Source organism: Echinops telfairi, unplaced genomic scaffold (assembly GCF_000313985.2).
Source record: "Echinops telfairi isolate 266 unplaced genomic scaffold, ASM31398v2 ScPeMD7_31;HRSCAF=116, whole genome shotgun sequence".
Lineage (NCBI taxonomy): Eukaryota > Metazoa > Chordata > Mammalia > Afrosoricida > Tenrecidae > Echinops > Echinops telfairi.
In genome coordinates this window covers 63,562,774-63,585,075 of record NW_022103928.1, presented here as the reverse complement: position 1 = coordinate 63,585,075, position 22,302 = coordinate 63,562,774, and the positions used below count along the sequence as shown (strand labels likewise).

General features: G+C 49.5%; 1 protein-coding gene across 1 annotated transcript in view; it reads left to right on the top strand.

Annotated features, from left to right (window-relative positions):
- Nucleotides 1-22,302, top strand: part of CACNA2D3 (calcium voltage-gated channel auxiliary subunit alpha2delta 3) — a 982,973-nt gene that overhangs the window by 894,964 nt on the left and 65,707 nt on the right. The window contains exons 31-33 of the mRNA XM_004702433.2: nucleotides 780-824; nucleotides 16,215-16,277; nucleotides 19,783-19,853. Coding sequence (XP_004702490.1) covers nucleotides 780-824; nucleotides 16,215-16,277; nucleotides 19,783-19,853 — 179 coding nt within the window. The remainder of the gene's footprint in view (nucleotides 1-779; nucleotides 825-16,214; nucleotides 16,278-19,782; nucleotides 19,854-22,302) is intronic.

Here is a 22,302-nt window from a genome sequence, read left to right as displayed (position 1 = left end):
ACAAGGATTTTCTAAGTTATTGGGAATTAGCTAAAATTAAATGGTTATGATTACATTTCTAGTTACTTAAAGACTTGAGGTCTTAACAGTGTGTTACCAATATTGCATGATAACATGAGTTAAAACCAGTGAGAAGAGCCAGGCAAACATGTGGTCATCTATCTTTTATTGCTTGGAGTTGTGATAAGGATTCCGGAGATCCTAGGTGGCACAGAAGGCTAGATGCTGGCCTCCTCATCTCAGAACACTCAAACCCCTGCCACCGGATGCACGCCGACTCATAGTGACCGTGCAGCACACAGTAGAGCTGCCCGGGTTTCCAAGACTGTACTGAGTATGGGAGGAGAAAGCCCGCCTTTCTCCCAAGAAGCAGCTGGTGGTTTCAAAGGCAGGCCTTTGGAATTGCAACACAAACATGAAACCACGGTGCCACGGGGACTCCACTGACCTAAAGGGTGGTGGTTGGGACCTATCCTGAGAAACCTCTGAAGAGGCCTGGTTGTCTGCCTCCAGCAAGGCCTGGCCGTGAGCGCTGCCGAGGACGCTTCTCTTTCTCTCGGAGACAGTCGGGAAACCGAGCCTCTGCATGGCCTCCAGACCTCCGGGTCTGTGGACTCCGGAGCCCAGGCAGGCGCCGCCGGGGTGAAGTTGAAGATTTGCTTTAACAGATGATGGGCTTGAGCGCCGATGCCTGTGTAGCTGAAATCCCAGGAGCTGCAGTCATCGCCAACACAAATGTGCAAGTAACACCTTTCTTCTCCCCACCTCTCCCTGCACAGTGCGCCTCTCTGGATGGCAAGTGCTCCATCAGCTGTGATGATGAGGTAAGATGAGCCCAGCCCTGCTGGCACCTGGGCTGGGACTTTGAGGGGGTGGTGGTGCAAAGGGGTGAGAGGGCGGGTGAGAGACCCTGCTCACTGGGGGAATATCCTGTAGGTGAAGAGGAGTCTAACCAATGCTGCCTCTGAGCCCATCCCCACAGCTTAAGAGCATGGCATGTGTGCTTGCTTTCCCTGCCTCCCTGCCTCCTCCTCCCTCTCCCAGGAGAGCATGTGAGAGCTGGAGCCCTGGGCCCTAATTGCCCCAGGACACAGCGCTCTTGGACTGCTGGCGTTTGTAGGACATAGTGCATGTCCTCCTGTTTGCCATGAGCATTCTAATTCTTCAAGATCACCCCTATCATGCCTGTCAATTTCCCACCTTCAGAGCAACCCTGTGAAGTGGATAGGAATTCAGGGCACTTTCGGCAGATCTGGAAATGGGGACGCAGCAGAATGAAGTGGGTGGGCGCTTCCCTGTGCTGAATGACTTGAAAACCTTGGGGGTGGGTAGCAGAGCACTGCCTTCCTTCTCTGCCCCTCCCTCTCTCCCTCTCTCCCTCTTCCATCTTCCATCTTTTACTCTCTGGCTCATCATTTTGGGGGGGTGACTCCCTTCCCACCAACGAGCAATGGAAGAAGAGGGGAGCAAACTGCCATGGCCACTTGTTTGCTGCCTACGTTCAAAACAAAAAGTCAATCCTGGCTTTCAAACAAGCAGATGGAAGGGGCCGCCTCACGTGGCTCCAAAAGCCATGTTGACTCCTGTTCTTGTCTGCATTGATGGACAGCTGTCCACGCCTCAACTAGGCCCGATAAATTAACCAAATACTTACACCCCTTCCAGGTGATCAAAAGGGTTTAAAGAATCTTAATCACCCATCATTTCAACACAGAAAATATAATGTAGGCATAGATTAGAAAGAAAGAAAAAAATACACCCAGAACAAGCACCAGTTCTCCACCGAATGTCCCTGTAGAAACTGTTGAATTGGCCTGTGCTTTGCTGTGTGCATTCTCGCCAACATCAGCCAGGGGAGATAGGGAGAGAGACGGACAGACAGGAGCAAAGGAAACACCACAGAGAGCCAAAGAGGGTGCGGGATGAAGTAAGAACCACCCTGTGTCGTCTGCAAAAGGCCCTGGCTGCCACTCTAAAGAGAGCCACGATCTATCTGTGAGCCACAGTAGAAGCCAGCCAACTTTTCAGGAGATGCCCAACTTGTTCGGCTCACAACCCCAAAGTGAACTTCCCCTAAAGCTATTATTCATTAGGAGCCCGAATGGTCCAGCGGTCAAGAACTTGGCTGCCGATGAAAAGGTGTTTGGTTGGAACCTACCGTCTGCTCTGTGAGGTCTGCTTCCATCAGTCCTACAGGGTGAGAAGCCCTGTATGCAGATGGACTTGTTTAGCTTTTTCACCCTGTGGTGCTATGGGTTAGACAAGAGGTTGCTAATCACGAGGTCAGCGGTTGAAACCCACCAACTGCTCAACAGAGGAAGGATCAAACTGTTTCCTAAAGAGTTAGAGTGGGTATGGTTTTGTGTATGTGTGTTTTGGCTGGGGGGGGGGGGGCGGGGCACATTACTTACCTTGTGAAAACCAGGTTTCATTTACCAAAGAAGGGGGAGAGGCCCTCAGAGCAGTGACACAGCCTTGCATAAACTGAATAGAAGTTTAACGGTGAACATCTGATGCTGGAACCTCTCCCTGGGAGCCTTCAGAGTCGCCTGCCAGGAAGCGGCAGTGAGAGGGTGATGTCCTAAGTGAAATGAGGGGCAAGCTCTAAGGCGGGAGCAGTTCTGGTAGGGAGAGGACACGGTGACTATCGAAAACACAGCCACTCTCTGTATTAATGGATTTCATGTTTCTAAGTTTCCCCATTCACTAAAATTTTTTTGCAACCCCCAAATCAACATAGTCACCCACATGCAAATGCACAGAACAGCCGCAACTCGAGTCACCAGACACGCTCGTTCCCAGCTGGACTCGAGCAAGGAGGCTCTGACTTCCTGTCTCTGTTCTCCCACGGGGAGCAAGCGGGGATTCCGTGTCACAGCGTTCGCACTTGCATCTTGGTGTTGGCGATTCCACTGTTTCCCAAGGTCGCCAAGCACAGTGCAGCGGGACTGCACGGTGTCTGTGAGCAGGAGGACACTTCCATGTCTTAGACAAGCTGTGTTCGGACACGAGCTGTAGTGCTGTGGACTGTGCGGCAAATGTCAGGGAGTCAACACTGTAAACGAGTGCTAAACAAAAGATCTTCAAATAGAAATACACAGAAAGCCAGGTTCTGTATTAGTTGAGTGACGGCTTCGTGGTGACCAGAGGCTCGCAGGAACTGAAATTTCAATTCCTCTGTGAACTATGGTTCTGAATTTGCTAAGTCCAGTTTTGCAGTGACTTTATAGAACATAACTCCCGTGCGTGTCAGGAATGGACTCGACGTGTTATGCCAGTAGAACCAGCTCTCTTTGCACTTGGACAAGAGGGCTTTCTCCTCTCACTGGTCTCCTGCTTCTGTGCCCTACAGCCATTTGAAGAGTAACGGGAAAAGAATACTGTTTGTTTGGGTTTTTAATTCCAAAATCAACAACACGTGTCATTGTTAGGAGACTCAGGCCTTCCTGTTGGGCATTTAATCCAGGACTCTCAGTATGCTTCAGATCCAGCTTGAAACATAGGTGGTGCTCCGTTAAGGCTGGGCCACTAGTTGTTGGTTGGGTGACTGTTTGTATGGTTGAGTGGGTGCTTGAATGAGTGATGACTTAAGTAATTGGCTGCTTGGTTGTACAGATGAGTGAGTGCTTGGTTGTGTAGCTGACTTGTTGGGTGAGTAGTTGGTTGGTGGCTTGATTGATTGATTAGTTGGATGAATGGTCATATGGATGAATGGGTGTTTGCTTGGTTAGTTGAGTGGTTGGTTGGGGGTTTGGTTGACGGTTGGTTGGATGGCATTTTGGGCTGGGTTGTCTAGTGAAACAAAAGCAGTGACACTCTGTATGCACTGCAAAGAGCTTGGTGTTAAGAAATAATCCTGTGTCAAGAAGGCATCCAGCCCAGTCCATCTTCTGTCCATGGGTCTGATGCCATCCTGTTGCCTCTTCAGGCTCACATAGCTACAGACCTCCTGTGACCAAAAAAGGGGAATCAGAAAGCAAGGAGATCACAGGCCAATGGGTGCAGAGTCCCATTGATCCAAAGTCAGTGGACCACAGGGCAGGATGCTGACATTGCTCAGGGTCAGGAGGCCCACATGGGGCTGCCCCTGGAGACAAGCAGAGTCCAGAAAGCAATGAATCAGATGAGCAGAGAGAGAGAGAGAGGAGGGGACCTCAGTGTCTCTTTCACTTTCCTAAGAGCTGTCACCAGACTGTGACCTTTGATTGACAGGATGGACTCTGTCCCTGCACAAACTCGAGTTGACATGAAAATCTAACCACCCCAGATGGAGAGTTCAATAGTTGGATGAATAAAAGTATTTCCCTGCAGTACTTCTGCTCCGTGGACATGTGTGTCATTTCAAACTGGATCCCCTTTTAGAGGCAGACTACCCATATCTGTGTGATGTCAGAGGTGATTGACTTAGGAGGCAGGATAGCATGATGATTCCAGATCTAAGCCATAGAGCTGGGCCCACCAGCGTCCTACTGCAATCGGACTCGAAGAAGCGATTCAACCAAGGGAAAGCCTCAGAGACCCTCTGTGCTCAGTTTCCTCAACTATACAAAATCCACCTCACGGAGCAATGGTGACTGATGAATGACAGAATATATGAGAAGTGCCTAGCCCCTCACATCTAGCAGGCACTCAATAAATGTCAGCCATACATTGAAAAAATGTGAAGAGTTTTCTCACTGACAGGTGGCTCGCCTGAACATAAGACCTTAGACAAGTGGCATACATACCTCAGGTACTTGACAGGTGCACCTGGGCACGCCGAACACAAGTTATGGTTTCTTCCTCTGTACTGCCACATGCCTCATTTTGGCAACCAAAGGGATAAGACCCCACCCCATTGTCATTGAAGGTTCATGCACCGTAGAAGCAAGAAGCCTAGTGGTACAGAGGTGAACGCCCAGAGGTGAACAACCTAACGGTTGACCATCGAACACACCAGCTGCTTCACGGGAGAGAGAGAAGGCTGTCAGTCGGCTGCTGTGTAGACTTACAGCCCTGCAGACCCCGGGCAGGGCAGCAGTTCTACTCTGTCCTCTAGGGTCACTGTGAATCAAAGTCGACGTCCTGGCAATGGTGATCTACTTTGAAAAGTGACCCTTGATTTCGAGCTAATTTCTGAACTCAATCTGATGCTCCAATGTAGACAGGTGGCATTTTGAAATTATTGTCTATTTTCCTCTTTGCCTTGGCTTCAGCAACCACTTGATGGATATGTTTGTGTGTTTTCTTCTTCTGTTGTTGTTTTATTGGAAAAGTTGGCCTGCCTCCCCACCAAGGCCCCTTTCCATCTCATCAACCAACTCTCTGCACCTGCCTTCAGACTTCCACAGCTTTTCATTCAGCCTCTGAGGCCAGGTCCCCTCCCAGTGACCCTTCTCCTTCATTGACCAAGTCCTCGTTAAAAATAGCTCTGGGCTCATCCGGTTCACATGCTCCAGGCGTGTCTTCTACACTGAAAACCCACCTCAGACCCCTCAGACTCAGCAGAAGTACTTTGTCTGCACCCAGCCCTGTATCTCCCCCTCTGGAGGGCTCCTTTGGGTGGGTAGATGGAGCCGACTTGGTCAGATGTCATCCCATCTTTGAAAGATACATCTTGGTTGGACAGCCAGAGCCTTTATCAGATGAGTTAAAAGGTTTGACTGTGAAGCTGACTGAAGACTTTTAAGAAATCCCATGCCACCCAGCACAAATAGTTGCTTCTGATTCTAAGAGATGACCATTCAGAAAGTTCTGTGTCTGGCACCCAGCTAACCTCTGGAGATACAATGGAAAGAAGAGTCCAAGAGGGTTCTGACCCCCTGGAGTTTCCTGCCTAGCAGAGGGGATAAGCATATGACATGACACCGTTTGTTAAATACTATGAAGTAAACAAATGTGTAGTCAGTGGAGGGATCACTGAAGAGTCCATGGAAAATTAAGAAGTGAATTGGCAGTAAACATAATACCTGGGCAACAAGAAGAGGTTTCCACATGGAAAACAACACATGCAGGTACTCAGGCTCTACTGCAGTCTAAGGAACTGGAGCCAGCACTTAGGACAGAGGGTGCAGGTCCCTAACTGCTCTTCAGCTTCACCATGGGCACTGTGGGTTCTCCACCCTTCCCCTTCCCCTTCCCTGCTCTCCTCTCCAACAGTGGCCGTCTCCGGCTGAGCGTAGCAGTAGTTCATGAAGAATGTGCAGGAAGAGAAGTTTCTCTCCACAGAGGCATTGGATGGTTGGAGGACTGCTAGTGGGTAAGATTCTTTATCCCAAGGGATTCCAACACTCAGAACTCACCTCCAAAGGGTCGATACCAGCTCACTGTGACCATCGGGGATGGAGTGTATGGCTAGTAATTGTGACTGAGACTTGCTAAAGCCTTCTGAGCCTTGTCCCTGGCCTGTGGAAGACATCCTTGAAGAGGTGGAGGAAACACAGTGCCCAGGGATCTTCATTCGGGAACCACCCAGCGGTGGATGCACTTGAGGATTGCTCTGGGTAACAGTAGTGCGACCTTGACCAGGCCAGAATTCCCAGTGGTTTGGCAGTTATGGAATGACGTTATTTGACAATTATCTAATGGTATACTCACCTTCCCTTTTGAGATCTGATGTCGCCATTCTCCATCCAAATAATGTTGCCAGTAAGTGAGCAGTGGGGGTATGGATGGCTGTTTTAGCGAAGCTCACTCCCTCTCTTAATCCTGCCTTCCTCTCACCATTGCTGGTCCTCTAGTTCTTGAGCTATAGAGGCCTTCAGCCTGCTATCTGGATGCATCAGTTCCCACTACTTGTCTGCCAGTTTGTCGTACTGTGGTGGCGAGTGTGTTGCTGTGGCGAGTGTGTTGCCGGAAGCGTTGTCACTGGTATTACCAGCAGGGTCACCCAAGTGAGCAGGTTTCAGCAGAGCTTCCAGACTAAGAACAGACAACCAGGAGAGACTTGGTTCTCCGTTTTGGAGACAGTCACCAAAAATCGATGCATGACTTTGAAGCGTCGTCAGATAATAAAAGCCTAAATAAAGGAAGCAGAGCATTGTCAGAGATACCGCTGGAGAATAGGCCCCTCTGGCCCAAGGCCACTTGAGCTGACATGTGACTGACAAGAAACTGGGTTCTTGGAGGGGAGTCAACCACAGTGACAGGAGTCAGGTAAAGCCTTGGGGAGTGGGGCCTTCGTGATCACCATTTGCTGATGGGGCATGACCCAATGTAAGGAGAAACAGCTGCAAAAAGTTTCTAAGGATCGGAACGTGGAATGTGCGAAGTCTGCATTTAGGGACTGGAAGTGGTAAAAATGAAATGGGCGCATGAAGGTCAGTATCTTAGGCATTAGTGAGCTGAGATAGACTGGTGTTGGACAGTTGGAATCAGAAAGTTGGATGCTTTATGGTGCCAGGAGTACAGCAAGCACGCCAAGATGGATGGTGTGGAATTCACTGTGAGCAAGGATCTTGAGAATTCTATCACGCCACACAAGGCTGTCTGTGATGGCGGCACAGCTCTCTGCCTTCAAGGAAACCGGATCAAGACAACTCATACTCCAATCAGGCACCAAACACAACAGGCGGGGATGAAGAAATTTAAAAATTGTACCAACGACTTCAGTTGAAAATCGATCAAACATTTAATCAAGATTCATTGATAACTATTAATGATTAGAATGCCAACGTTGGAATCAATGAGGAAGAAACAGTAGTTAGAAAATATAGACTTGATGATAGAAATGAAGCACGAGAGAATTTTGCAAAACCAAAGACTTGTTCTAGAAAATAACCTTTTTTTCAACAACACAAAAGGCAACTATATAGGTTTTTCTCCAGATAGAACACACAAAAGTCAAATTGACTACATCTGTGGGAAGACATGCTGGAGAAGCTCCAATCAGCAGCCAAAACCAGGGCCAGGCCGACCGTGGAACGGACCACCAGTTGCTCCTGTGGAAGTTCAGGATGAAGCTGAAGAAAATCCAAACACGTCCACAGGACCCCAAATGTGACCTTGAGTCGCTCCCACATGCATTTTGAGAATGTCTCAAGAACAGGTGGGACACATTGAACACTAATGACAGAAGACCCGGGAGCTGTGGAGGAACATCAAGCCCATCATTCATGAAGAAAGTAAAAGGTCATTAAAAAGAGGAAAGAAACCGAAGATCAAAGTGGACATCAGAAGAGACTCTGAAACTCGCTCTTCATCATAGGGTAGCTGAAGCAAATGGAAGAAAAGATGAAGTCGATGAACGGAATAGAACATTTCAAAGGGAACCTCGAGGAGACAAAGCCAAATATTAAAATGAAATGTGCGAGGTTCTAGAATTAGAAACCCTAAATGGAGAACAGGGTCAGCATATCTGAAACAGAAAGAACTCAGAAACGCTGAGCCTCGAGTTGCAATCTTTAAAGATTCTAGAGGCAAAATACTGACTGACGCAGGAAGCATCAAAAGAAGATGGAAAGGATGCGTTGCGTCACTGTACCAAAAAGAGCTAGTTGACAGTCCACCGATTCCGGAAATAGCAGATGAGCAGTGACCAATTATGCAGACGGAAGAAGTTCAAACTACACTAAGTGAATTAGCCAAAGCCCAGACTCCAGGAAGTGCTGGAAAACCCCTGGAAATGCTTCAGCAAGCAGAAGAAGCACTGGAAGCACTCACCCGTGCCTGGACATTTGGGAGACAGCTTCACGGCCAACTGACTGGGAGAGATCCGTATCTGTGCCCGTTCCAGAGAAAGAGGACCCAACAGAACGCTCAGACTACAGAGCGATGTGACTGTCACACACAGTAAAATGTGCTAATGTCATCACAGTGATGGCTTGCTTGCTATCACAATGGTTGCGGCAGTACATTGATGGGAGCTGCCAGAAGTTCAGGCCAGATTCAGAAGAGGACGTAGAACAAGGGCTATCCTTGCTGATGGCAGACCCATCTTAATACCAGAAATATGTCTATGTGTGCTTCATTGACTATGCAAGACATTTGACCGTGCCATGATAAACCACGGATCACCTTGAGGAACATGGGAATTCTAGCACACTTCATTATGCTCATGAGGAACTTGTACCCGGATCAAGGCAGTTCTGAAAACACCACAAGAGCGTACTGCATGGTTTAAAATCAGAAAAAGTGTGTGTCCCGGTTGTATCCTCTCCCCATACATGTTCAGTCTGTGTGCTGATCCAATCATCCGAGACGCTGGATTCTCTGAAGGAGAAAGTGACATCAGAATTGGAGGAAGATTTCTTAACAACCGTGGTATGCAGATGACATGACTTTGCTCGCTGACAGGACTTGAGGCACTTGCTGATGAAGATCAAGGGTTGTACCCTGCAGAATGGATTACCGCTCACTGTAAAGAAGACCAACATCCTCACAAGTGGACCAGCAGGTCGCATCATGCTACATCGAGAAAACATTGAAGTCCTCAAGGATTTTGTCTTGCTTGGGTCCACAATCCATGCTCCTGGAAGCAGCAGTGCAAGAGACCAAAAGACGTATTGGATGAGGTGAGTCTGAGGCATGAGACCTCTTTAGAGGCTTGAAGAACAAGGGTGTGACTGTAAGCACTGCTACTTGCCCCAAGCCAAGGTAGTCTTCGTTGTCTCCTAGCGCATGTGGGAAGTTGGACCTGGAAGAAGGGAGGTGAAAGAAGAGCAGGTGCATTGGAATGGTGGTGCTGGAGGAAATACGGAAGTCACAACAGACTGCTCAAAGGACCAGCTGATCTGTGTTAGAAGAAAGGAGGCCAGGGTGCTCCTCAGCAAGGATGGCAAAACTTCGTCCGTCATACACGCTTGGCCATATTGTCAGGAGAGACCAGTCCCTGGGGAAGGACATGATGCTTGATGAAGCGGAAGGACAGCTTAAAAGAGGAAGACCCTGGACTGTATGGGTGGCCACAGTGGCTGCGTCCATGGGCTCAGGCCTCAAAATGAATGTGAGGGTGGCGCAGGGCTATTTAGGGTTTTGTGCTGTGGTGCCTAGGGTCATTGTGTGTTGTCGCAGACCTGATGGCACCTAAGAGCCACTGTGAGCTCCCATAGCCCTGTGAGCTAGCTTCTCGCCTCCTCCTGTCCTGCAGATGACGGATTTGCCAACGTCACCACCCCATAAGTTAACAGTCTGCTGCTACCTGATCTTTGGATGTGGGGTTCACCAGCTTCTAAAGCCATTTGTCAAGAGAAGCCACCAGCCTGCTGCTGCCTGACTTCTGTATTTGGATTTGTCAGCCTCTCCAAACATTGAACAGAAGCAGAAGACCACAGGCTGGTAGGGTGCCGAACTGATTAAATCTGAGATTGGCAGTCCACTGATGACTCTCAGGGTGGACAGATAGTATAACACGAGGCCAATGAACCAGGTTCCAGATCCAGTGGTAGAAGTCAGCTTCCACACACTGTCAATTTGTACAAAGAGTAGGCCACACCCTGACTGCGACGTCCACCGATTGCATGAAGGCCGTGACCAGATCAAGGAGATGGACTGCTCGCAGCTGTTTGGCTGCTTCAGAGAGGATCACACCATCGAGTTGATCACATTGTGTTACATTGTATCATGGAGAATCCTGGCCCACTGAAGCTGACCTGGCATCAAACCTAGCTCGCACAATGCGACTATCAAGTCTTTGGGTCAGTAAGATGCGATTTTTCCTATAAAAGCAGTGTTTATTTTTTAAAGCCAATCGTTATTGCAAATTAGATGGTTGGATGGGAGTTTATATGTCAGATCATCAACCTTGTATTCAACCACTTAAACGACTAACGAAGCCCCAAGATCGGACTCTTCAAGTGTCCCTTGATTTCTCTTCTCCCTCTTGTGGACGACTCTCTTCCATTTCACCCAAGTTCACACCTGTTGCTCCATTTTCCCACCCTGGCCTCCTCCCCTTCGGCAATCTCCAAAGTCTGTTACCTCCTAGATGAAAGTCGTTATATTGTTCTATTAACCTTTCCCCCTTATATCAGAGATCTCCTGTAGTATTTCTCATTTTGTGTAACATTGTAATTGAAACATATGCATGTAGTGCTTGTGACAGCATCTGAATTTAAGAAGGAAAGAATTTTAAAAATGACAAGGCTGGTCCAAAACAAAATGCTCATTAGTGCTCACCAAAAAGAAACAACCTTACCCAAGAGACTATGTCCCCTTTTCTGGAACAAAATGTGAAGTCCTTGTGGAACAAAGGGAATCCAAGACCCATAGTTCTCTGTGCGCCTTGGCTATTCCTCTGCTCAGTCTTCGTCCCATTCATGGCTGGTTTTCCTGTTGTGCAGAGGTCTGCAGTGGACATGGGTGCGAGGGGGAGACCCGCGAAGTAGAGGGAGTGTTGTTTCATGCTGGGACAGTTCTGTGCAGATGTTTGGAGAAGCAGCATCCTGCTTTCCGCAGGGGGAGCTGTTTCACAGTCTCACCAGCAAGGGGTGGAGGCGCCAGGCTCTCTGGACCTTCACCGGCACAGGCCACATTTTGTCCAACAGTTTTAATAATGCCGTAGGGAAATGATCGTGTAAAATGGGTCTCGACTTCCATGGCTGTGTAGTAGGCTTTGAGATCCGGAAATAAGAGCCCGCCTACTTTGTTCTGACGTAGTGATGCTCTGCGTATCCTAGGTCTCTTGCCACATGGGGGTTCGTTTTTCATCTCTCTAGGCAATGACATAGTCTGGTTTGGGATTGCTTTGGGTAGGACTGACACGCTCAGAATGTACCTTTCTTTCCTGTCCACAAGCGTGGCGCGTTCTTCTGTTTACGTAGGTTTCTCTTAGTCTCTTGTGTAGGGTTGGGAAATGTTCCTTGGCCGAGCCTTCTTCTTAACTCGGGTTCTGTTTCTTTTTGAGTGCTTCATCTTGCAGGTGGCTCTTGTGGAACCAGTGCCGTGGTACTGTCTTCCTCATATCCTGTACAGGCTGCTCTTTTCTCGTAAAAAGGAGTCCAACTAACGTTTGCGTGTTGACTGCGTGCCCTGCCCCTTTGCTGAATCTGTCCGTTAGCTAGGAAGATTTTCGTTCAGGGTCTTTGGGATCCTGTCATGTGCAGATAGGGTGTTGTGTTGCTTCCTCTTTGCTGAAGTGGATGCCTGGACTTCCCCTTTGTTGCCTGAAAGCTCTGGCAAGGACTTTCAGGAAAATAAGGACACCATTGAGTAGGAGGGGTGATAGAAGGCATCCTTACCCCAGTCTCCTCGGCCAGGGCACCGCGTTCAGTGTCCCCTCTGCTGAGATGGCCTTCTGGTTGGCTTTGTGTAGAGACCTTCTGTTATGGTCAAGCATAGCCCTTCTATCCCTAATATACTGCCTGTTTTTAAAAGGAATGGATGTCAAATGCCTTTTCTCTGTCAATTGAGATGATTATTTCTTTGTTTTATTTTTGGGATGGATTGCATTGATTATTCTCCGAGTGTTGCACCATCCTTGCATATAAAATGTGAATCTGATCTCATCTACTTTGCAGAGCTCAAAAGGGATTAGGTGTAAGACACACCAGAGTGATAGCTTCTCATTCCTATAACAAAGACACCATTGCCCCCAGTAAGATTGCATCTAAGGTATAACGAAGCCTGTCAAGCACACTGGTGTGGCGTTGACTCTAACTCATAGTGGATGTTCAAGGCTGTAAATCCTTTCAGGAGACACAACTTCATCTTTCTCCCCAGGAGGGACTCATGGGTTGGGATTGTTGCCCTTGCAGTTAGCAGTTCAGTAGATGCCCTACCACGCCATGAGGGCTCTGACTCAGCGTTCAAGGGATTAGATTTGTGCTCCAGCATATGTCTTCTCCATGTGGATGAGCACACTTTTAGCCATGAGATCGGTTCTTGCTGATTTTCCTGGGGCCATTGTGGTTGCCTCAGTTGGTGTCCTCAGTACATCTCCTAGGATCAGGAGGGCTGTTGAAGCTACAGCCATGTCATGTTGTTGTCTTTGGAAGGAAGAGGGGACAACCAGGAGGAAAAGGAGGGTGGGATTTGGAGTGGCTGGACATCTGGTTTGAAGTCTCGCTCACTTCTCTCTGTCACTCTGGAGTCATGCTTTCACCCCCCCAAATTAACTTTATTGCCTGGATGCATTTATTTATTATAAGGGATGTGAAACACAACATTTGTTACCAAGTATGATGTTGCGATGTGGATTCGGTTCATCTTGTGGTGTTTGCTGCCCTCACCAGTATGTGCTACCAGCCGTTGCATCAGGGAAGAGCACCCTCGTCGGTCTCGGCGTCCGCCCCTGCTGGGAAAGCTAGCGCTTTGCTGACAGTGTGCGCACTCAGGACCGCAGGAGTGGGTGTTCTGCCCCTGCCACCACCGGTCGTCTGAGTGAGGGTCACTTGTTGCTTCGTGTGACCACTTCTCACCTGGAGAGTGCTCAAGCCGGCCATGTCTCTGTTCTGACAACTTGCTTTGACAGTTCTCAATTGAAACTGAGAATTTCTGTCTCTGCGACTTCTATGCCCCTCGGAGGAGCATGGAAGCAAGGGGTGACACCCGAGAAGTGAGCCTCTGACGGCCAGTCTGGTCCCCACCCCGCTCAGCGCGGCCGTGAGAAGGAACACGGAGCACCTGCAGAGAAACCAAGCCGGGAAGAACCCGGCGTAGACAGGGAATCAGCAACACGTTCCATCGCAGTGTTGGTCTTAGCTACCAATGAAATCGTAAAAGTAAATGTAATTTTATTGAATATATATATATATATTCAATATTTGGCTAAGGTCCCTGGCCTTTGAAATCATCTTCTTTAGAAGTGCCCATGTCTTCTCCTTGGTAATTTCCCTTGGTCATTTGTGCATCTGGAGTGGATCTTAAAGTTCCAGTCATGTCCTACAGCGTCACTATGAGACGGAATCAACTCAGTGGCAGGGAGTTTTTGGTTTTTGAGAAGTCGATATACTTCTGAAGGTACTGTTTCCATCTCTCTAACCAAGTGGTTCTCAACCTTCCTCATGCCACGACCCCTTCATACAGTTCCTCAGGTTGTGGTGACCACCCCCAACCATAAAATTATTTTTGTTGCTACTTCATCAGTGTTATTTTGCTACTGTTATGAATCGGGTGACCCCTGTGAAAGGGTCGTTCAACCCCCAAAGGGGTTGCGACCCACAGGTTGAGAACCGCTGCACCCTTCCCCCAAAGAATCCTCCCCTCTCTGATTTACATCACACCAAAACAATGTTGTAGCGTCCTCTGGAGACTCCTATTGTGTTCATTTTCAATAGACTTTGAGTGCACGGACAAAACTCAGGCTGTCGGGTGGATGCGGTGAAGTTGCTCATTGAAACTCTCTTGGACTGCCTCTCTCCCCCTGAGGAATGAGCCGATATGTGGTTGGGATGGGGGAGGATTTCTTACAACAAATTCCTAGCATTTTTCCCATTTTCAGTTTTCTGAAAATGCCTTCCTTATAACAACCACCCGCCCCCCACTACCACCCCCCCAAGGAGTGTCCTGTGCTCTTCAGGGAAATCTGACACAGATCACCCCTGGGGCCTTAAAAACAGTCACCAGAACTTCCTGACTGATCACTGTGCCTTGCATCTCCCGGGCCCGGCGGATGGCCTTGGAAGCTGTTGTTTTGACAGGACCTGATTCCTGGGATCACATTGGAAAAGCCAAGACACATCCCTGGTGGTGGGTCATTCCATAAAATCACCTTCCCGAGCTCCCACCTTGCTTGAAAGACAGGTGGAAAGATAGGCTCGTTGAGCTAGCTGATTGTCACACAACACTCCCTTTTTGGAGGCCGCTAACCAGATTACGGCAGCTTGCCTGCAGCCATCCTCTGATCACAGCGACCTGTTTAAACGCGTTTCGTTTGTAATGAATCCATGCAGGTGTGAACTGAAAACTCCACTAGCAATAATGTTGACTTACCCTAACACATACTCATTGTCCAGGAGGGAACTTCAAAAAGTTCATGGGAAAAATCCCTTATCTTTGCACAAGTGTTGTGACGCCCCCTCACCTAGGGACCATATTTTGTTTCCCCCATCCACCTACTGTGGAATTTCATTGTGTTTTATTTTAAGGAACTTGGCACGTGAACCCACATGTATCTGGGACAGCAAAACTTTTGGCAATTGCTTCCCTAATGCTGTCTCCTAAGGCTGAGGACCAGTTTACCCAGATTCCCACCAGCGGGAGAGGAGTGTTACTGCAGCCAAGCCCGTTGTCCACACCCTCAAAGCACCAACAGGCTGTCCACCAGGTCATTCCCTTGGCCCGGTGGGGCACTGAGAGCAGTTCACCAAAGCAGCCAAGTCCTGCACACCGCAGAGTGTACCTGCAGGGCTCCTGGTCTCTCGGGGACCCTCATCCAGAGCCTCGTGGGAATGCCGGGCCTGCAGACCGAGTAGCCCGTGTGCTTTTGTGCCAGACTGCAAAGCCCTGCGTAGGGAACTGTTGCAGCAAACACCAGGCCACAGTGGCCCGGAGCTAGGCGGAATCCGGAATCCGGGCTCAGGGTAAAGACATGTTACAAATTAAATGTTGCAGTCAGTATGTAAAGCTACAATAAATAGAAGCTGAGTTACATCAAGGATGGAATTAAACCTTAAATTTAAACTCCACAGCACTGTAATTAAAACGTAGCCTGTAGCAAATCATTCACTTGAGATTAAAGTAGTGTGGGGGATGGAAAGATTTGGGTTTACCTTGCTTTCTACCATTTATAAATCTGAGCTACCCAAAGCGGACAGCCCTGCCCCCAAATCCAGCTCCCAATTACAAACACAGTGTGAACCAACCGCCTGTGGGGCCCCTGTGAGCAGAAGTCTGCCCCTCCCCCTGCCTCTGTCCACGAACAACTTTTAAAATATTACCTGGTCCCCTGATGGCCTTCTGAGCTGACACGGGTTTTCATTAATGCATCATTAGAGTAGTGAGTGTGTTTAGCGTTTTGCTTTAAAAATAGCCTGGGCTTCCCTACCTTCGACTCTGTGGCCTCCGGACGCTCTGTTCCTGGGACTAGTATTCACTTCACATAAATAATATTAATAAAGGAATATAAACTATCATGAATCACTTTGGGTATCTATTCCTCACCCTGATCTAAGTGGTTCAAGGCGATTTGGTATTTTGTTTTTGATTGTTTCACATTGTAAACACTGGGGTTAGTTTAACCACAGCCTAAGGAGGAATTCCCCGAAAACGAACCCCCCCCCCCCAAAGTTTCTCTCAGATTGGAAAGCCATTACTTCCTATAAAAGGACCTGGTATTGAAAGTGGTTTTTATTTTCTAGACTGTGAACTGCTACCTCATAGACAATAACGGATTTATTCTGGTGGCTGAAGACGACACACAGGTGAGTGATAAGCCCTACCTGGGCCAGGGGAACCGAGCTGGGGGCTAATCCTTAAAGACAGTGGCCTATGTTTGCAGGGGTCAGAGCAGGAGATTATTCTAAACCTTGCTTCTGTCCCTCTAAGAATGTCACAGGCTACTTCTCACCAAGCCCCAAAGAATAAACGCTTACCTCCCCGTGGGGGCAGGGGCAGGGCTGGGGCTCAGGGTCTGCTCTTTCGCCTCCAGAACGTTCCATTTCTGTTTTCTCTCCTCTGAGCTGCTGTGCCACATCAATGCTTCATGATTGTAGAAATTCTTGAAAGGATTTAGCAACCCAAAGATATTTTATCTTCCTCTTACATTGCACACGCGATGATTGTACAACTTTTCTCGATGTGACTGAATAATTAAATTGTATGGCTGGTGCATGAAGTGCTAGTAAAACTGTTAAACTTTAAAAATAAATAAAATGCACACATGAAGAGACTCAAGAAAGTCTATGGAAGGAACCACACTATCTTTTCATTCTATTTTTTCCACAGACTTTTGAAACCCATGCATGTATGTGTGCACGTGTATGTGCACAATTACTGTTTACGACTTTCTTTCTCATCTCTACTTCTTAAAGATTAGCTTGCTGAGTTCAAGGACTACCTTGGGCTCTCCGCACGGAGGGACAGGTCTCAGAGGCAGTCGGAGAACATTCTTGATCACTCAGAGTCAGAATCCATTCGATGGCAGGGGCTGGGCAAGGGGAGAAAGCACACGTTGGGGCTGAGGACAGACACATCTATTGGATTTGAAAATCTGACTATGAGCAAAAATCAACAGAACTGCAACCGAGAAGCAAAGGCTCCCCAGTAAAACGTCCCGCTCCATTACATTACTGTGGTCCATTCCGAGAAGGCCACGCACAGACCACGGAAAGCAGTTCTACTGGGGGAGAAGGCAGAAGGCCGGAGCTCGCTCCCTTTCCATAACGAGTCTGGGTAACCGGCTGCCTTTGTGGACCTGCTTCCTGAAGGGCTCGGTGAAATGAGAGTTTCCTGCAGAAAGCTTGATCAGCCTCCTAATATCTGATCATGAAGCCCTTTATAATACATTAAAAAAATTTTTTTGGTCCTCCGAAGACTAAATAGGCCCATCAGTGCTTAGTAAATTAGTTTGTCATTAAAATAGTTGATTGTCATTAAGTTTTGTCTTCTGGTCTGAGCTTAAAGTTGATCAACTATTGGCTCTGGGTAACAGGAGGAAATACGCTTCGGTCTCCCCTCTTACCTTCCCCCAAATACAATGCGGGGTAATATGCCTTTGAGGTCTGAAAAATTACGGATAGGAAGGGGAAAAGACACGGCTGAGAATCAGAGCAGCCTGCTGGCAGTCTCCTGGGCTTCAGAACGCCACAAGACTTAGGGAAATGGGTGGGCTCTGGGCAGGAAGCATGGCTCCAGGGAACGGGGGCCAGTGTCTGAGGGAACAGGAAGGCCCACACCCACAAAGCAAAGATCCCCCCTTGAGCCAGTCATAGGGACCCCGTGGACAGAGAAGGACTACCAGTGCAGGAGAAGGACCTCCTCTCTCTCCCCTTGAGCTGCTGCTGGTTTTGAACTGCAGACCTCACAGTTAGCAGCCAATTATGTCACTGAGGGAGATCTTCCAACTCACAGTGACCCGAGGTAGGTTGGTCTCTAAGGCTGTAATCTTTATGGAAGCAGAGAGCCTCTTTTTTTCGCGTGGAGTGGACAGCGGATTCAAACTGCTGGCCTTGCAGTTCGCTTCCCGACACTTACCTGTCATCACCACCAGAGCCCCGGGGGCAGTAGGCCTAGGGCAAGAGAAAGGTGCCGCTGTCAGTTCCCACTTGTCTGTGCTGAGCAGAAGGACACTCACTCCAGGGGGTGTTGACGGCTGTGATGCTTGGGGGCTTGTTCTCTGAGAGCCCTTCTGGGCTGCTTCATGGTAAGATGGAGAGAAGAGCAGCACTGAGACATCCACAGGGCAGTGCAGCAAGGGGTCACCCCCTCACCTGTGAGAAGTCGCTCTGTCTTCTGTCACCATCACGTGGGGCAGACATGGGCCCTGTTGGAAGGTGGTGGCGGGCATCTTCCCGGGGTACGCTTAAACCAGTGAAGGAGGGGCTCCAGCAAACCTCTGGCTGCTCTAGGTTGACTCCCTTCCCTGCCCGTGAGTGAGTGTGCCAGCCTGCACTGTCCGGGCTTGTGGAATGCCGTCTGGCTTCCTGCTCCCAGGTGAGCGCAATTCCCCAGCAAACAGCCAGTTCCATGGACGTGGACACGGGCGCATTCACACAGGGAACACAATGTCCTCCTCGCTCCTGGTGGCAGACACACCCACCGAGATTGGACGAGGCTCCTGGTTTCCCAGAAGTGAAAAGGGCAAAATCACTCTTCCATCAGAGAAGTAGCTCCTCCTCCTTCCAGTCTCCTCTCTTGACTTGGGAGTGAAGTCCATAGGCCTTTCTGCCTAAACCCCCCCAGGTGCACGGTTGAGCCCACTCAGTTGGCTGTAATGGAGTTTGGGGTGTACTCAATCCAAGGCCTAAGGAATGCATATAATTTGGGAGTGTCCTGTCCCCCACCCACCACATGCAAACTGTAACCTCTCTGAGCACTTACAATCCAGATGGGGGTTCTCTGGAGGTCTCCATGCAGCCGCCACCCTGCCCCCCAGGAGTTGGCAGGGGGATGCACTTGATTCTTCCTTCTGTTCTGCTCACCGTATACCCCCTCGCTTTGGATAGCGCAGATGAGAGAGGTTCCAGAAGTCTGGATGTTAATTCTTCATCCCAACCTTCAAAGATTGCAAACCCCAGCCAGCTCCGAGAACGAGACTTGAGAAAGCATCGCTTGGTGGCAGGGAGGGGATTGCCAGGCCTCCAGTGACCTGATGGTATAAAGAGCCAGAGATAAGAGTCTCTTGATTGGCCGGGCCCTCTCCACAAGGACTGGGCACTCTACATTTTGTCAATGGAGTAACTGCCAGTGGACAAAACAGGAGTGTTTCTCAGAGAGTGACTGTGAGAAAGGATGGCTTCTCAACTGTGGGGAAATGTGTAGGGTCGATGAAGAGGACTACTCGGGCTCCCTAAACTGTTCACCCAGGAATTTCTACAATGCTGTGGTGACCGTAGGAAGCCTCTTCACAGGCTGTTCTCTCTCTGTGCAGCAGTGTTTTCATCGCAAGGGACTGAGGCAGAGTAGCACCTGCTCCTCCCACCGCAGTGGTGTGTGCCGGTGTGTGGTGTGGGCGCCCCACTTCAGGCCCGTTTGTTGTCACGGCGTGTGGCCCAGCCCTGCAGAGCTACGCTTGTCTGCTCACTGGTTTGCTGTGTGGAACACGGTTTGTCATCACCCCAAAGGCCTTTCCCCTTTGGATGTGGCAGCCATCCTGGTCAGCAGCGCTCAGTCCCACGACAGAGACTGGTCCCTTTTGTGTCCCCGCTGAGTTGGGGGGTGTGCACGCTGCGTGCTGACTTCTTCACATGGGCCCTTTCTTCCCCACAGACAGGAGACTTTTTCGGCGAGGTCGAGGGAGCGGTGATGAATAAATTGCTAACAATGGGCTCCTTTAAGAGGTAAGGATTTTATGGTCCCCTGTGCCCCCCGGGTGGGGGGGGGGGCTGGGAAACTTTGTCTAAATAAAATCAAACAAACCAAGGTCAAATAAAGCAAGCCCACACTTGACCCTGGGGCTGGCATGTGCATGTTCCTGCTCCAGAAGTGCTCCCCGAAGCCAGGCACACCCAGTACAAGAGTGCTGTTAGAGGCTCACAAACGGGCCTCACCATGAGGTTCCTGTTCACAGGCAGCGCTCCTGGGAGGCCAGGGTTGGAGCAGGCGCAGCACTGTGATGCGATGGTATCAGCCTAGAGCTGGTCGCTTGGAAGAAGTAGGAAGCATTGTCTACTTACTCCGAAAGGAGGAGTATCGTTTGTCCAGCCAGCCTGGAAAACCTGCAGGGAAACAAGCACAGAGATGAGAGGCCTTGGTCTTGGGACTTGCTGGGAACATTTCTAGAAAATCCAGTGAGGAATCTTAAGAGCTGTTCCTAGACAGCGGTGGGGGTGGGGGCTGTGTGCCTCTGAGCTCTGAGACCAGTCTAAGTCGCAGTGAGCCCACCGAGTGGCATAGGACCACCCTGTGGGGGTGCCAGGCTGCCACCCCTCTCAGAATCCATCCCTGCCTCTTCTCTCCTGAGGAGCGCTGGTGTGTTCAGACTTCCCACCATAGCTTACCAGCCTGCTCCCCAACCATTGGGCTCTCAGGCCCCTTGCTCCCAGACAGAATAAGTTACAGGCTTTTGATTTAAAAGTAAACCAAACCAATAAGAACTAGACTGATGACCATCAAGTTGTTAACAACCCCAAGTGCCCTGACCCAGGTGGTCCAGCCTTTACGTGTGCACAGCAGCAGACAAGACAGCCTCGTCTTTCTACCCAGGAATGGCTGGTGGGCTTGAACGGCTGACTTTGCCATCGGCAGCCCAGAGCCTAACCCTCAGTACCATCAGGGCTCCTCACAAGCAGAGCCAGGTCATGTCTAACTTTCTGCGTGGCAGACACTACTCATCCAGGTCTGGAGAACGCCCTATGACCCCGACTAAGGCTGTATGTGACGTCTCACTCCCTGGTCGTGTCCCCGTGGGCAGGCCAGCCATGCTCTGAGGAACGCGGAAGGCTGTGGGAAAAGCCATCCATCACCCATGAGACCAGGATGTCCGTAATATCTTCCCTTCCTTTGGTCTCCCAGGAAGAATGGCGGCCTTTGAAGTGGGGCTTGAATCGGCATATTTGATGCTGTTAAGTATATAATAGCAGGAAGGGCGAGGATGGCCTCCAGCTCACCGGTGAGAGCTAGTGCACGCTGGCCGCTGGTGGGAACGGCAGCCCCGGTGTGTGGCAAGTCTGCCCCCTCCCCAGCCGAATGACCAGGAAGTGTTAGCTCAGGAAATTGGACTTTGAAGCCAGTCAACAAGACCAACTGAGCGCTGTGCTGAAAGCAAGGAATTCAGAAATGATGACCCAATTTTTCAAATTCCAGAGCTTGTTTGTGCCAGATCGGGGTCGGGAGGGATGATATTGAAAACAAAAAAAGCTGGCATAAATCCAGCTATTCTACACTAATCTCGGCCACACGGGTCTGTCTCGGGCCTGCCAGGAGCAGGGTGTGCAGTCTGTTGAGTTCCCCGTGTACGCATGCGTGCCGTCTACCTCTGCTGTGAGGGGGCTGCCGGGAGTCTCCTATGCTTCCCACGCTTCCCTCGCCAGTGCGTGGGTTGCCTGGCATCCCAGGGCCCGCTCCTGTTTCCTGTCTTTCTGTGGACGTGTGCATTGGTCTCATGGTAGCTTGTTTTCAACGTGGTGGAGGAGGAGACCAAGGATGAAGAATAATCACACACGTGGTTCTCATTTGAAAGCACATTTTTCAACTTCTTTAACAAAACCAGCCCCCACTTTTTCCCCCCGCTTGGATATTCCTTTGTAACTGTTTAATAGGAGAAGAGAACAGTTGCCGGGTTTAGAATGCCAAGTCTTCTCCTTCATGTGGGTAAGAGTATGGGTGGTATGAATCTTGAACTTTCCTTTTCTATGATAGTAGCTAACCCCTCTGAGAAGAAAGAGCTGTTCATTTTACTCCATTGTAACAGCGGGGGCCGCCATCAAGGAGCTCGGTGAAGACCCCCCAAGGCACCACAAGACCACTCAGAGTAGGTGGCCTGGGTTCATATCCAGATCTGACATTTATTAGCTGCATAGCCGAGCATAAGTTGAGTTCGCTCTCCGAGCCTTCCTTTCGTCCCCTTGCATAGGAAATGGAGATGATAATAACAGTGACTTCCAGGGTTGCTATCAGTGTTAATGAGATGATAATAACGAGAAAGAGCTTCTCAGAGTGTCTGGTCTACATTACAGGCTCAGTAATTGCTAGCTGCTGCCGTGACTTTGGTTGTTGTTTTGCCTAAATGGTGGTGGTGGAGGTGCTGGTGGTGGTTCTGTGGAGGTGGTGGTGGTGGTGGTGCTGGTG